Source organism: Brachyistius frenatus, unplaced genomic scaffold (genome assembly GCF_029030835.1).
Source record: "Brachyistius frenatus isolate BFR_SWC_R1_liver_20210118 unplaced genomic scaffold, ASM2903083v1 Contig_3, whole genome shotgun sequence".
In the NCBI taxonomy this organism is placed as follows: domain Eukaryota; kingdom Metazoa; phylum Chordata; class Actinopteri; family Embiotocidae; genus Brachyistius; species Brachyistius frenatus.
In genome coordinates this window covers 6515181-6532557 of record NW_027210602.1, presented here as the reverse complement: position 1 = coordinate 6532557, position 17377 = coordinate 6515181, and the positions used below count along the sequence as shown (strand labels likewise).

The 17377-nt window shown below is 40.5% G+C and overlaps 1 protein-coding gene across 3 annotated transcripts in view; it reads right to left on the bottom strand.

The window, feature by feature from the left end:
- cntfr (ciliary neurotrophic factor receptor) overlaps positions 1–17377 on the bottom strand; it is a 231180-nt gene that overhangs the window by 99990 nt on the left and 113813 nt on the right. For all 3 annotated transcript variants that reach the window (XM_069704998.1, XM_069704989.1, XM_069705007.1), the window contains one exon: positions 801–1034. In XM_069704998.1, coding sequence (XP_069561099.1) covers positions 801–1034 — 234 coding nt within the window. The remainder of the gene's footprint in view (positions 1–800; positions 1035–17377) is intronic.

Here is a 17377-nt window from a genome sequence, read left to right as displayed (position 1 = left end):
AGAGTCTTCTTTGGGTTTTGGTGGGAATGTTGCTGAATATCCAGATTGTAGAAAAGTGTCTGTCCTGCAGTGTAAACCTCATCATTTAAAATGTGGGACATCGTCTCAATGTGTGGTACACGGGACAAGGGATGAAATTGCTGTGCAGTCCCACATAAAGTGGGACACCTGGTCACCCGAAGTGTAACATCATAAGCAACTAATGCATTGTAACCACATAGTTTCACACTCAACTCACAAAATGTCATCAATTTATGCAAAAACGTGATGTTTCACTGATAGTTCAGAGAGTGAGATTTCAGCAACATCATTCAGGTTATATAGAAGAGAAAGATGCCGCAAACCAGCGACAGAAATTACAATGCAAATAATAGACAGATATGTAAAAGAGAGAAATACACGCTTTCACAAGTGAGTCAGCCAATGCAAGATACAACACGTCAACTACTTTCAAATTTAGATGTAAGCAACAGCCTGCAAGACTCCCACAACAGAGCTATAATATAATCCAATTCATAATCCAAAATGCTTGAAGTAGCTGTAAGTCACATTTTATATTTTTGCATGTTTTTTTTGTCTTGCTTCTGCACATACAAGCTAAAATGTACTGGATTTTACATGATTAAATCTATTTCTGCTGGAGCTGAAATTGCATCATGTGTTTTTTTTTATCTGATTTCATTTTTTTTCCATTTCACTTTTCACAGCTGCAATGACTCACTGTCCCCTTTAGGACAATTAAAGATTCATCACGTCTCATGTCAAATGATATTCAGCAAGGAAAATGTTTGGCGACTTACTGCCAATGTGGAGGAAGATGGTGTCACGTCTCTCTCCGTGCGGGTTCTGAAAGCAGCTGTAGAGTCCGTTATGGCCCAGGTCCACTTGGGTCAGGATCAGTCTGGGACCTTCGAGACGGTGCTGGGCCTTCACATCTGTTCCGTTCACCTTCCATGACACCGATGCGTCATTGTCCAGGGAGCCGCACTGCATGGTGACATCGCTGCCCATTCGCTCATACTGGTTCCTAGCAACTGAAAACACACAGAGGCAAAGAGTAAGTGCTACTGATAGCAACAACTAACTATCTGTGTAGAGTTATAACTGCTCCCTGCATATACCAACTCCTGGCAAGTAAACACAGAAAGTCAAAACAAACGATTTATTTTCATATCGGCACATTTAAATTTCTTATTTTGTAAAAGTTTTAAACCAAACTGATTATGGAGAGCTCAAGCGGCAAGCAACAGTGACCTGACCCATTGGTTTGTGAATGTCTGCTATGAAGCCTCGAGTTCCTATTTTGGCCAACGCCATCTTGCTAGTTCGGAGCGTTTTGGAGCCGGAAGTGACCATATTTGGAGGCTCTGGGGGGACTGGGACTGCACCACAAGCCTGTCAATCAAACAGACACGCCCCCAAAAACACTGCTTTTTTTAAGCTTATTTTCTAATTAATGACGGGATTATTATCAGATGGACCGCCAGAAAATGAATAAGGAGTAACTCTGGCTAGCAAAACTGAAATAAGTTGGAAAAAAAAATCAACCTCTGCTGCCACTCAGTGATATTGCAGCTTAAGGCACTACCGCATCGGCCTCATTTTTCACACCAGGAAGTTACGTCTACTTTAATATGCAGTCAATGGGAGAGATGGAAATAGTATTATTCATATCAAATCTGTATGTATTCAATATTTCTTTTTAAATTTATCAACTGATTTGCAGAAGCAGGGATGGAGCAAGAGCAAAATAATTTGATCATGTTTGTAAAGTACATAAATAGTTCTGATATTTTACTAATCTTTTATGGTGAGTGAAGACTGGGAAAAGAAAACAAGCCTGATTTTGTTTCAGCTGAACTCTAGGGAAGAGGCACTGGAGGAAAACGCTACTTTTACTCTGAAAGGGTGTACAGTTTTACAAGAAGAAAAAAACAAATCTCTCCATTCTGACTTTTGTTTCCCTTGTTGCCTTTATCTTTGTATAAACTGCCTCGCTGCTGACACCACTACCGCCTTGTCAGAAAAGTTGGAGCGACTGTGACCTCCGGGGTTAGGGGATATATTGTGAGCCTAATGGGAGCTCTGGCCTGGACAACGGGGTGAGTCGCCCTGCTCTGTTGATAAGTCCCACGGGACCTGTCGTAACCGCAAGGAGTGAATACCTCAGATTAACACTTAAACACTGAGGATCAACAGCACAACAAGAAACAACAATACAATATTGATCCCCCCGTTTCAGGAAAAGCCCTGTCTATCAACAAAAGAGGAAAAAAAAAAAGAGTCACCCGACTGGCCTGGGATCAAATACTGTCAAGATCCTTGTTTTGCTCTGATGTCTCTCTCCTTGGCTTTCCATCTGCGCGTCTGTCCCCTCCCTCTTTTCTTTCTCACCACAATGCCTCTCATTTTGCTGTTTTTCACTTGAGCTGGCTTCCCTTTCTGGGTCTACTCCGACATGCCTTTTAACACAGCTGATAGAGCTGTCAACCTAGTGTTTCATGTATATTTCATGTCCCATAACAGAGCCATCTATATTTAATAGTGGCCAGATTCGTGTCCCCATTAACATTAACCTGCCACTGTTTGTTCTGTCTTGCCCTCTGTCTTTCATTAGTCCTCGACAACCCCAACCCTTCCTCTCTGTTCTCTCTGTCTCTCATCCACCTGTCCCGTTTTTTCTCTTTTTTTGTTTTCCTATTCAGTCCATCCCAGTTATCTTCACACTCACCCTCCTCTTTTCCCAAAATATATGTGCCTGCATATGCATGGTAGTGGCGAGAAATACCAATTTCCTTTGATCTCCCTCTCCGCCGAGTTACTTTGAACGGGTTTGTGTGACTTTATTTACATAAAAAGCTATTTTGCATCTTTGCAAAACCATACAGTTGGCTTTGATGATGATGTGGGTGCACTCCATGTGATGAGAGGAGAGGAGAGGAGAGGAGGAGAGAAGAGAGGAGAGGAGAGGAGAGAAGAGGAGAGGAGAGGAGAGGAGAGGAGAGGAGAGGAGAGGAGAGGAGAGGAGAGGAGAGGAGAGGAGAGAAAAAAGGGGAAGACAGAAGAGAAGAAGGGAATCAAAGACAAGAGAGAAGACAAAAAAGATAGAAGAAACGATCAGAGAAGGAAAAGAGAAGAGAAGCTGAAGAGTATTATGAAATCTACTATTTTATCAAAGTGAGACAAGACTTTAATAATCTACAAAAGGTCCTTGCCTAAAATTCCTTTAACTGCCTTTAGATGGCATTAAGCTCTTATCAAAGTACGAGTGTCAAATCATAATCCTCTTCCAAATGATGACATCAGAAAGGAGTATTTATGAGCAAGTTTTAAAAATAAAAGAATCTTGGGTGTCACCTTAACATTTTTGGCCTTTTTTTTTTCTTTCTTGTGAATGTCCTTGAGAGTCTCTGCAGGGTGCTGATTATTTGGCCTCCTCTCTTGCCCCCCTCTCATTGCCACTTCCCGTCCTTCTTATCTTCCCGGGTTACATCATTTCTTTCCCTGCCTCTGTCCTTTCCAATATCCACTCACCTCTCTAAGCCTTTGCTCCCTCTCCATCTCTGAGTGTTTCATTTTTGTCCTCTCCCTTTACCTTCTTCCCATCTTTCTCCTGTGTCATCAACATTGACACTTCTCCACGTCTCGCTCTCAGCGTCAGTCTATCTTTATCGCTCGTCCTCCAACCCGTCTCCTTGCTTCCCTCCCTGCCATCTGCCTCAATCCAAACCCTGCTTTGAACTTCAACTTCTCCTGCTCTCGTCTTTCTCACCATATTTCTCTAAAACTAGCATGTTGACGATGTTAAGTTTCATTAAAAGATATGCAAAATGTGCCACAATGGCATTCTCTGCAGCTGTGAGCTGAGTGCAGTTCAACTTTTGTTAGAGTTGGAATATGTAGCTTAATAGAGGAATAAGCTTTATCAGGGTTTGGCAACACAGGCAACAATTGCAATCTTAATCCTTCAACCTATAAGATCTGATCTGAGAACGGTTTACTTGGTTTATGGAATCTTAGTGAACCAAATCACAACATAGCAGCATGTCTGTGATAGCTGCACATTTGATAGGTTTGTCATGATCATGAGACTGAATAATTGTCTTACAAAAAAACTGATTAACAATTTGTCTTTCGCTGTTCATCTTATGCCACGATTGATCATAACCATAGCTTAATATTACACATACACCCGATGAAGAAGAAGAGCCATTTATTGGCATTTAAGATTGGAACATTGCTGTTTGTCCTTTATGGGCTTTGTAAACGCAAATTGAGCAGGGCCGACCAAGCGGCAGCCAACCCGTGACGTCACCTATTGGTTTGAGAACAAACATTGCCATCTTGCTATTTTGGAGTTGAAAGTTACGTCCACTCTTACGTACAGTCAGTTGGCCAGACGAAGCCTGTAACTGAAATATACACAATTTTTCTTTTACAGAGAATGACAGGTACCACTAATCAAAACAGACTATGTACGGTGATGGCGGTAATTCTCCACTCGTTTAGCATCAAACAACAGCGCAAGAAGGGGGCGCAGTGAGAGGACATCAATAAAGTGCAGACCAAGCGCCAGTCAAACCTCAAATGGTTGAAATAGTGATGGGAATATGACATTTCTGACGGTTTTATCCAGGTGTTTTTCTGCAGACATATAGAAATGATTGTAATCATTATGCACAACTACTGTGGTCAGCTCAAATAATCGTGATCAGGCGGTTATGTAATAATCATGACAATAATGACACTCAGGCACAACCGTCTCTCCTGTATCAGCCATTAGCTGTCCCCTTTGTTTATCCTTCTGAGAGTTATTCTCACTGTCTGTGTTTCCCTTATCTGGTTCTCCCTCTGTATATCTCTGTATATGCTCTCATCTCCCCTCTCCATCGCGCTCTCTCCCTCTCACCTTGAAACCACTCACTTACCCTCCATATGAATTGTGTTGAAACTTCAGCATTCATCAGCGGTATATCACTGATCATCAGCAGTCTGCGTGCATGCCACTCATGCATAATACACAGTGGAAACACGAGTGGCTGCTTATGATTACTCTCATGTACTCACTTGCAGATATACACACTGGTCTGCATAATGTTCTCATGACCATACAGAGAAGCAGACCTAATAACCATAATGACATTCAACACAAGTGCTATTGATCTCTTGGTAATAGACAGGGCACTGTAAGTAGCAGCACAACACTGTTATTCCAAACAAAATGAGAGTGAAAATCATCAATGACCTTTACGAAGATTCAATTGTATTTTTTTTTTTTTTTACTTCGTATTTTTCTTTTTCTGTGGTTTCCCTTCGGCGGTCAACAAAGTAATCTATCTATCTATCTGTCTGTCTTATTTATGTTGAAGTCAGCTAATGCAGCTCCAACAGATAAACAGTGTATGAGCCGTCTGGAGGCAAAGCAGATCAGATTGTTTATTATATGATTATTCAGATAAGTTTTGTGTGCTGTGATAAAGAAGGAGTCAAGTGAGTTTCACCAGTGATAAAACAACGATTTAACACGAGGATTAATGACGACAGATTTCAGAGCAGAGGGCACAACGACGTACATGCTGCTGGTACACACTGGTATCCAAGCTGATCTACGTGAACAGTGTGAACAATGTCAGGGAGCTGTTTTTGTCTTTCTTTTTTTTGAGGTTGGATTGCAAGGACATGCTTATCTAAAATTAAAATGTGTTAGTATATTTATTTTTTTAATCAGTTTCCACTGAGCACAAGTTCGTCACATCACTTGTGCGACACTGTTCTGTCCTTTGCGTGGCTTCATACTCGGCTGAGTCTTTCAGGAACGAAGCGTTTTGTCTGTAAATTAGTTTGATTTTTTTCTGATTTGGTTATTTCTCCTTGATTTTTGTGCATCTAGCGTGAGTAAATGGCTTCCTTTTATGCCCTTTCTGTGTTTGTTGTTGTCATTTCCTACTTCGTACTGCATTCTACAGACAACGATAAGACAGATGGTCATATTTTGGTTGTAAAAAAAAGTTGTATCCTTTCATGCACGGCCTGTCAGCAGGTGGATGATGCCTTTTTTTGTCCTACTAGGTAGATCGGGGAGGTAGATGCTGATGTAGAGAGGGTGTTTTAATTTGAAAGTTGACCATTTCCTCTGTCTGACTTCCTTCTGGCCTGATCTGCTCTGCGACAAGCTCTACATCCGTCTTCCGTCAAAAAACACTCGGTACGTATTTATAGCAAAGTGGAGAACTGAACTGCTTCTCGGACGCTGCTGACAAGCGCCACTGCACCTCCGGTGAAATATCAAGCTCTGACTAGAATGATGCCGATCCACTCTGGTGGCTGTGTTGGAGCCCAGACGTGATACAGCCGGTTTCAGCTCTTCGGGTGTTTAACGTGGCATCTCAAATCTGCTGACTAAGACGCAAAAAAGCAGCAAAGTAACTAAGTAAGTTTCCAATATGTCATATTTGACACCCACAGATATGTTAAGATGGTGGTAAGAGTTGCATCTCATTTATAAGTTGTTCTTTGGAATGTGTTTTGCACTGTTGACTCTGTTGCACCTCGCTGGTTATACACAACTAATAACTACCACCGAGGCTCAAGGGATTGCAGGGAAGACTAGTTTATCAACTCCTTTTTTTTTTTCCCCCATTACAGGGGAGTTGAACTTTGTATTCAGTGTGGGATTCTGCTGGGCACTGAGGGTATTGTAGTTATTATGCATCTGAGTGATGCTTTCTCAGAGTAGTATATTTCCATAAAGAGCCAACATTATGTAAAAATCAGCTTTGCATTTTGTGGCATTTTGGACTCACTGGTGCCAAGACCTACAAGACTGTCCCTGTCCAGAAGAATAACAAACGAACAAACGAACACACACACACACACACACAGATTCACACAAACCCGCAGGGAACAAAGTGCATGTGTAGGTCCGCAGGCTGTTTACTAGACTGACATAAGGGATGAGCTGCACAAGCACAACGGACATGCCTCTGCACATCACAAAAGTGCACACAAACATATAAACTCTTGGGGGTAAACATGTATGTGTTCATTAAATGACACATACTGTGTATATGCACAGAAACAGCTTAATAAACCTAATGTCACACAGTGCATTACTGGTAAGAGGGGAACATGTAGGCAGGTTGGAGTCCCTGTGTCTTCAACATACCAGTGAAGGTCAGATCTAGTCAAGACCAGTGGTAGTAAGATACATTTAATATGGAGAGAACCAGAAAAAGAAACTGAAAGAAACAACAGAGAGCAATAGAGGGAAACAATGCCAAGGGAGATGCAGAGAATTAGCGTTGTGTTTGCTTTGTGATCGGCATGACATCTGATAAATCCATGTCTTCATCCTTTCTGCCTTAATTAATCATTGTTCAACCAGGAAGATCAATTAAGGTTGAAGTATCATTAGGCATGTGTCAGAGAGGATGTCTGTGAGTGAAAGTAGCCTCGCTGTTTGATTAGCTGATTAAACACAGCTCGATTTACGTGTTCAAACATCAATTGCCACCGGGCAGCACATTGTTATACCTTTTAATGAAGTGAGGTCAGTGACTTGGAGGACAAAGTTGGCACCGGATTGACTGAAAATAAATCTCTGATTTAGGGTTAACAGGCTAAACTAAACACGCACATCAGCAAACATATGACATACAAATTAGAAATGCAGGTTAAAAATTGTAGCTTTAATTTTTGTATGTAGTTTTCATAATTCAGTGGTTTTAAAGATGATGATACTCCTGCATCTTTAGAGATCGCAGACTGAGGAAGAGGTTCTTGGACTTTATTGCATCCCTGACATGTTTGGAGTAATGTGTATAATCAAATACCCTTCTAGTCATAATGTAAATACACTTAATTAAACTAAATTAAAGGCATAGTGGTGGTAGATCAGAGAGCCACCGTATAAATCATTACTGTACGGTGATATCAATCATTTGAAAAGGCACTGAAAATGTATGGTGCTCCCTCCATGTTACTGTTTGCAGGTATCTCTGGCTCTGGAGCTGCATGTTTGTGGTCTGTGGTTACTGGTCCCACCAACCTGCCCAACATCTAGTGTTTGTTGTCTCTCTGCTCTCCCCTCACATCAATCTGTTTAGGCAGATTGACGTCCAACTCTAAATGCGCTTCTGTTGGAGGTTCCTTCCTGTTAAAAGGGAGTTACTATGTTAACTACCCTGGGATGACTAATGTTGTTATGAATTTGATAGGGGTAAAAGTGGTTATCTAAACACACTTTTAATTAAGGGATTTAGGGAATACCTATCAGATCAGTCTTTGTTATACTTTAAAAGTCAGGGTAAGACATAATATATACTCTGTAGAGTTTTAGTTTCAGTAGGTGGAGCAGCAGCAATACAAAACTGGGTCTTCTCCACTGTATGCACATGCACACATGCACACTCACACAGGTAAACAGCGAGAGATTCACAGGCTCGTATACAACCACACAACCCATTAAACACACACGCGCGTCTTCTTGACTGGATTAGAATAGTGATGCAGTTTGATTAAGGGGAACCAGCTGTGTAAGCCTGTGTGTGCATGTATGCTTTTCAATTTACACACGATCTGCTTGTCACATGTACGGAAATGTGGCTCTATCATTCTGCATCTGTGACTTCACTTGTTTAAAGTGTGTGTCTGTGTAAGTAACCAGCTGTAAGTTATGATCCGCCTGCACAGTGGCGGCGTGAAATGAAATTGAAGTTCAGCCCCTGCATTCTGATTTACCATCTCAAAGTGTTATATTCCCTGTGTCTGTGTGTACGTGACTGTGCTCGCTTGTGTGTGTGTGTGTGTGTGTGTGTGTGTGTGTGTGTGTGTGTGTGTGTGTGTGTGTGTGTGTGTGTGTGTGTGTGTGTGTGTGTGTGTGTGTGTGTGTGTGTGTGTGTGTGCGTGTTTGTCTGCTGTGACAATGTGTAGTTCTTCATGTGCCCTCCTTGTGGATTCATTGGCATGTACATATCAGACCGTGAGACCATGTCGCTTTCCAGCCGGGCTGTAACTCACTAGAACATTTATCAGTGAATCACATTTGTATGCCTGAGGGGGGCCGTGCCTTTTGAAAGTCCAACAGTAAAATGTTGGATTGGCTGACACACAGAAAGAGAGCCCAGGAGAATTATCAGTTTAGGTTAAGAAGATCACATTTTTTGGCTCGCTGGCGGCTCATGCTGATGCTGCCTGGGCCGACAGTACTGGTATAAAGAAATACGATGCACACAGTTCAGCAGTGATTGGTAGAACGGTGGCTATTAATCTTTTTTTTTTTTCTTTTGGAGAGACATATTGTTTCCCTCCAAGTCGTGTCACCCAAACTGAAAATGACAACTTTTTTATTTCAAAAATAGTCTATTCAAGATAATGCTTTGATAAAACACAGAAAAATAAGAGTGCTTTCCTAAACATATGCGCTGCATTTCCAATGCATGTTCTTGAAAATACTTTTAGAAATTTATCTTTTAAGCTTTTCTTTATCTTTTAAGTTAACGAATGACCAAATAAATCATCCCACAAATGATTGCAGACTCTTGGGATATATATACATTTATATTTGTTTTTTCCTAAAATACTAAAATGCTTTGTAAAACAAAAGCTGAGAGCTTTAAAAGAAAAATCAATCAGAATCCTCATGCACAAATCAATATCACTAGACTATATTTTTGCCCCCACCAATGTCAATATTGAATATACCACAACTGGAAAAATACAGAATTATATGCATAATCATAAGGAGTAGAGTTGGCTAAACTTAGTTAGTGAAATGCTTAAAATGAGTATTTCATGAGTTTAGAAAAGCTACAGCAAGGTTATAGGTTAGATAAAGAGTGAATTACTCATTTAGTGAGGCAATGTAGAGTACGCAGAAGCTCCTCCACTTTTGGCCTTCACTTGTCTTTTCATTGGACCCTTGTGAGTTCAGGTATTCAGCTATCAAAATCATTTCCACAATCATTTAATTGTATTACTCGGATTCCAGTCATATTAATGTTATATTATTAGTATTATTTCTTTGCAAGTATTATTCTGTAGCTCACAAGCACAAAATAAAGTTTTCTTTAAGTATAATAAAACTCTAAAGCTGAAATAATAAAATAATCCTGTGAGAAGTCAGAAGGTCGGCCTTTAATGATGTAGTTATACTGTCTATTCTGAACAGAGAAAGGCCAAAGTAAAAAAAAAAAAAAAATCAAGAAGCTGATTCTAACAAAGTTTATTTTATCCATTCATGATTGGATTTATTTTTTTCCACAGACAGCCTTGTGTCTGTAAAATGCTTTGAAATGAGAGTAAGCCAGAAGAAAGAATAATACAGTGGTTTTGGAAATTGTTTTGCTTTACAACATCTGTTTTACCGTCGTCAAACAGATTATGTTTTTGGTTTGTTTGTCTGTTAGTCAACAGGATTACGGAAACCAGTCTGATTTTTTTTTTTTTTTTTTTTTGAAAAGTTGGTAGAAGGTTGTAAAATGGGCAAAAAAAGCAATTAATTTAATTTTGAAATAAATTAAAATTACAAGGCAAATATTATGAATTATTTTTCATTTTCAATAAGACTGCGAAAGAGCATTTAGCCTACTAAATGCATTGCATCTTAAAATCCAGTTGAGGGAGGTGAAGTTCGACAGGGACCAAACATAGGCCATTCTAGAGATACAATGACTCCATATCACAATCCACATTATGGTTCCAGCAATCTGCTGGGATACATATGTATTTGCTCAAACTTAACACAACAAGCAGTTGTTATAGAGAACTTGGGTCAGTGGTTTTATGGGAGAAGCAGAACCAGTAAGTACATCAGCTAAGATGAGAAGCTTCAGTGAGGCACAAGCATATTTTGACATCACTCTAACAGTTTTGGAAATATATATATATATATATATATATATATATATATATATATATATATATATATATATATCTGTATCTATATCTGTATCTATATCTATATCTGTATCTGTATATATATATAGAGGTTGTACTTGCAGATTTGTATATCTCAGAAGAGTTGTCTAATGGCCTTGGCGGAGGTCTGTGCTGTCTGCATGCATGCCCTTCTGGTTTACAATGTTTTCCTTCAGGTTACAGGAGCCAGATTGTTTATTTGCTGTGCAAACAAGTTAAAACTCCAATCTCATACAAGAGTTTTCTACAGATTGTATCAGACAAAGTAACACAAACTACAGATACTGTGGTTGTGGGAGTTGGTCGCAGACATTGTTCTGATCAGTCATTTGCTATGAAAAATGTTCATTATTAGAGGAATAAATCTCTGTTTTCAACTGAATTTGATTGATGCTTTTGTCTCCTTTATATCACTATCAGTGTATATTTTGGTTTACTGACTGAAAATTGCAAATTATATGCAGGTTCTGGGAACGTGGCCTGGTAATCAGTTGGTTATGATGTATGGATAAATCAATAATGAAAGGGGGTTTCTTTTGTTTGTTTTTTGGCACAGTATTTTTTTTTAATTTTTTGTGACTGAAATTTTCTTCTCATAAAAAAAATAGTTCAGTTTAAAACCCAATCATTTCATTGGATAATTATTTTGCAGATTGATTGCAGTGATATTGGTACCACGTATCAACATGTTGGTATTGTGACCACCCTAGTATTACCCTGTATGGAGTAAATAATCAATTCATCCAAACAAAAAAAAAACATCACAATCTAATATTCATGGCAGGCAGCAATGAAAGGTGGACATGTGTGCATAATGTGCACCTGCAGATGATAATTCACACAAAGGTACTGTTTTCTAATCATTTTCACAGGCTTTTTCTTGCCTCAGTCAGCATGTGGCACAGCTGGTTAAGCAGGTTCCTCAGATGTTGTGTGAGGTATGACAGCAAAATGCTAAATCCCCCCAGCGATTTATAAGACAGAGATCCGATTAACTGCTCTATGACATAATAAGTATCTGCAATAAACTGCTGTTGACACTTTCACAGTCATGCACATATTAATGCACTGATACAGATGCACTGTTTATATAGCCCTGCATGTAGCGCACACACGTGCGCACACACACACACACACACACACACGCGCACGCACGCACGCACACACACACACACACACACACACACACACACACACACACACACACACACTTCCTCTGCAAACATCTTGGAATTAAGTTATCACTTTATCCTCTCCTGTCTCTCTTTCCCACAGAGAGATTAACATTCACTCTCTGCATTTGCCTCTCTCCTTTCATGTGAACACTGAGGCAGCTGCAGCTGTGTAAGTGTTTGTATGTGTGTGTGTGTGTGTGTGTGTGTGTGTGTGTGTGTGTGTGTGTGTGTGTGTGTGTGTGTGTGTGTGTGTGTGTGTGTGTGTGTGTGTGTGTGTGTGTGTGTGTGTGTGTGTGAGTATGAGTCAGGGCACCAATACTCAAATAAATCCACTTCCTGTTTCCTGCCATCTTATCTCGGCCCCTCCACACATGTAAACGTACAGTGCCGGAGTGTTTGTGTGTGTGTGTGTGTGTGTGTGTGTGTGTGTGTGTGTGTGTGTGTGTGTGTGTGTGTGTGTGTGTGTGTGTGTGTGTGTGTGTGTGTGTGTGTGTGTGTGTGTGTGTGTGTGTGTGTGTGTGTGTGTGTGTGCGTCAGACTGATCATTGCATCCTGTCATCTGGCTCCTACGAAAGCCACTAGAGAAGGCAGAAAGATTTGCAAGCAACAGGGTTAATTGATACTTCACATTTTAGATGTCTGTGTTCTGGGAGGAACATGGAAGTCAGAGAGATAAGAAGGAGAGTAAAAATGGGGAGGAAGAGTCGGAGGAAAAAAAAGATAGAGTGGAAAGATGAAGAGGAGAGAGATGTTAAGACGGAAAGGGGTACAGCACCGGAGGGAGGACGAATTGTTGAGAGCGAGTATTGGGCAGTTAATATTTTACAAGCCTGGATTAGAGGGGTCATGAAATGAGGAATGGGAGAAAGATTCCTGAGAGCCATCTACAGGGAGAAGGAGAGAACAGGAGTAGGACAGCTGGATAACACCACTTTGATCAGAAACATCTGTAGGTTTCGCAGTAGAGGGAGGAAAAACAGCGAGTGGTGGGAGAGAAATGACTGGATTCCGCTTCATCTGTTTGTCTCGACAGGTTTCCTTTTGACAATCTATCTGTCTGTCCGCTTTCTGTTTCTGTCTAAAGCAGCTTGAGTTTTGCTCATTTTTGTGGTTTGATGTATAAACTGAACTACAAATCATGTATTATTTGGATCTTGAAGCAGATCGGTTTAAAAATTCCCTTTCAATATAAAAAGAAAGTACAATGTATCCTACATTCAGAGTGCAGTATGGAGTGCAGTCATGAACTGTCTAGAAAAATGCACGTAGCTTCCTGGTATATAAAGTGAAGCCAACGCCTTACAGTGCAATACTACTGAGGGCCTCTAGGGGCTGGGTCCAAAACAGCTCTGGCTCCAATTCACTCTCATTCAACTTCTCTTATGAAATACAAAGTCAATACATGTTTTCTACAAGTCATTATGATGTTATTTGCTAACTTCACTCCTTCTGATCTTTGATTGGGTGGTCCTGAAAATAAGTCCATCATTAGTTACATATTAGTCTGTAAAGAGAGGTATGTTTGATGGGGTTGCTGAATCTGACTGAAACACCTGGGGTGCAGCCAGGTTTCCGGTATAGATCAATATTAATAGTGTAATGAAAAGCCAAGATGGCATCTGCTGAAATGCTAGACTCAAGGTTTCAGAATGGTGGTTCACAGTCCAATGGATGACATCATGCTAGGTTAATGCTTGAGTACAGCACTCCAGCTTTGCTGCTGACCTTTTCCCAAATTGCACCATTAGTTTAAATTGACTCTCCATGCAGGCAGCCTCTGGTTTCTAATCCTTCTACTATGTTTGAGTCAAATTGCAGACACATGAGTTTGTCATGAATCCGTCATGGTGACTTTATCCCCTCACAATGTTTGCCAAAGCAGCGAGGAACCAGATCTAAACATCTAATTTACATTGTGTCGACCCAACCTAATGTTAGAGCTGCTGTCTCAGCTCTGTGTTGGGAGTTGAATCAGTTTCTCCGCCAATAATTATACTGGTCTATTTCCAAAGATAAACTAACGGCATTTGAATAAGATTTTCAAAATAGGACAAAAAAAAATAAAACAAAAATGTAACTGTGTATAAGTAACATGATATACACGTGATGTACAATATCAGCGGTAGCACTGTGACCTCAGAAAAAGGGGTGAGATTGTTATTTTCCGCATTTTATAATGAAGTGTGTATCTAATAAATACTTTTTTTCTGCCTCTCCTTTGGCAAGACTGTATGATAACGATAATCAGACATAATCCTGCAGAAACCTCCCTGGCAGTCCTGATCTTATTGGTTAATAACATGACTAACATCACCCTAAGCCTTCCCCGAGAGCCAAACTCCGAAGGTCAGTGCTAATACCGAGCAACTCATTTATGAAACCAAGTGGGGGGAATACAGACAGAGAGGAAACAGTGAGGGTGAACCAGGATAAAGATAAGGAGAATATGGAGATAGAAAAGATAAAACAAAAATGGGCATAGAGAAAGGGAGAGGTAAATAACAGCAGAGTAAAGGTCAAAAGAAAAAGTAAACTACATTAGAGAGGGGACATTTTAGTGGTTAACAAGGGTATGAGACAAAGTATGAAGAGATAAGGGAGGGGGTGAAGGGGAGCTAGAGGAGGAATGGGTTTCAGAGGGAGAGATGAGAAGAGGGTGATGGATAGAGAAATGACCGCCTTAATTAATGGACTGTAATATACGACAATAATCCTGGGTTCCAAGATAATATCAGCACAAATTACGGCCTTCATCGCGGGCGCACTGCGCAAATATACCGCGACCTTCACAGCGGAAATTGAAGTGGCAGGGACTCTTGACTGGGACGAAACGTGTCCTGCCCAAAATAAAAAGTTACGATAGCTCCAGTTATGGCAGAGGTTGATGAAAAACCTTTTTTTTTTTCTCCCTCTTTTAAACATTTGTCTGATACCAGCCTGACACGTTAAGTTGACTTTATCATATTATTAACTAAATGTCAATAATTAGCAAATAAAGATTCATTTCATTTTCAAAATAGTTTGCGTTCATTTTATGAAGATAAACTACTGCCTATGTTTTTTATTAAGGGTGTGAATGTCTCATTTTTGTTTCATGGAAACAGGATGACCCTCATTCACTTTGTATTATTTATCATTTTAATTTTGGACTGTCAATTTTAAGAACATGAAGTCTTAGTTTGTTTAAATGCTTTGACTTGAAATAATTTTAGCACAGAGTTTTAAACCTCTAACTGGCAGTCTGATATCTTTAGAGGTGTCAGCTGAAGTGTCCTTGAACAAGATGCCAAATCCTAAATCTACTACAAATAATGTCAATATACTGATCTGCATCAGCAGTTCTGTTGTAATGATGGGGGAAATGAATCCCACAGAATAAGTAGCTTCACGTCACACAGTGCAGGAAGAAACGAGGAAGGTGGGGTGTTGAATGGGAGTCCAAGTGGTTGTCTGCCACAGTCTTCCTAGATTTTGTACTACAAGTAACGCTTTTTCTTTTCTTTTTAATCATAATTGTGATCTGCTCCGAATCAGCTGCAGGATTTCTGTTGCTGATCATTACTATTAAACCTCTTGAGGAAGAAGGATTTAGAGTATATCCCAAGAAATATAAATTGAACATTAAGGCATTAAAATAAACAGAATATCAGCGGACAATATGTCCTTCTATTCAGTTTATGTTTACGTTGGAAGCAACAGGAGATGATTAAGAGGCAAGTGTGAAGGGATGATTATTTATTTTCAATACCGACTGCTTCATATACAGAATAAAAAACGTGGTAATTTCCTTTCATTTCTGAAGCAAGTCTGTTGCAAAAGGTGACTCCTGACTTTGCAGAGCTGAAGAGGTAAAGTCTAGTTTTGGAAGAAGGTATTGCTATTGATAACATGTGAAATGCTGGAAAGCATAACAGACAAGAGGTAAAGTATGTGTATATTGTAAAACAGCACGTCTTTGCATGTGGAAAGCATATAAGCTATTTCTGTCCTGCTGCTGAACTCCAGGGTGCAGTAGCTGCCACTGAGCCATCAATCAACCAACTCTTGGAACGGCAAACGGCCCGGTTCATCAAGCTGTTGCTGCGGCAGCTAAATGGAGCACGGGCGCGACTCCACCACACAACAGTGACGCTTCCAGCATTATTTTCATTGTTATTTGAGTCAGCAATCAAAGAACTACCCTTCCCGGTGGGACTAGAGGCTATTTCCCTGTCGCCGCAGAGCTTCTGTGAAATTCGAGACTGTTTTTAATTTTAATTTTAATTTTTTTCCTTGGTCGTGAGTCCGGCGCTGGCAGTGCGACTGTTCCCTCGGTACCTGCCCGTGAGTAGCTCGGAAGCCGCGATCAATCATTTGTGACTTGTGGAAATGTAATAAACACTTACGGCCGACAATGCATGTACACAGTGATGCGCACGGGCTCGCAAGCGGACCTACACATCCACGTGCTCTCGTTGTCTCCCGTCCCAAAACACAAGTGCACTCTAATACACAACGAGCAAGGTGTGATGGGAAAAATAACTGCTGCTGTGTCTGCAGAACACAAAGTCACATCTGTGGTCCAAGCAGCCGAGAAGGAACGCTCTCCCGAGCTTCAGCTGGCATGCAATGAAGGACTGGGAAAGGGTGTAAAACAAATAACTTTAGAGGAGCCCAGTGGCTGGCACGCACGCACGCACGCACGCACGCACGCACGCACGCACGCACGCACTTTTATTTGAACTGGAGCAGAGCCTGCAGTGTTGCTGCTTTGTCCTTGATGCTTAAGTTTACTTACAGTTTCACGCTCATCATCTGTCAGAGGAAGACTAACGATGCTGAACGTAGCATTCGCTACAATGAAAATCATTATCAGCGAATAATTTTCCCTGACAATGACGCCTCTCTTTTTTTCCAGTAGCCCTCATGAATACTCTTGACTTCAAAGTCAATGCTTGACATGGAGAGGAGAAAACCACTGTGTGAGGAATTTAGGTTAAACAATGCGGTAATGATGATTGGGAATAATGACCAGAGCAATCATAAGATCAAAGTCTGCCTCCTAAACAATACAAAAAGAGTATTTTGTTGGTCTAATCACATCATTTATGAAGGTCGGCATTACAATGGGAGCGATGTAGAATATACTGTATGTGAAACATAAATCTGTGGATGTTTGTGTACAAGAGTGTGTAGCAAGAACCGGCAGGTTCGGCCTCTCTCTCTCTCACACACACACACACACACACACACACACACACACACACACACACACACACACACACACACACACACACACACACACA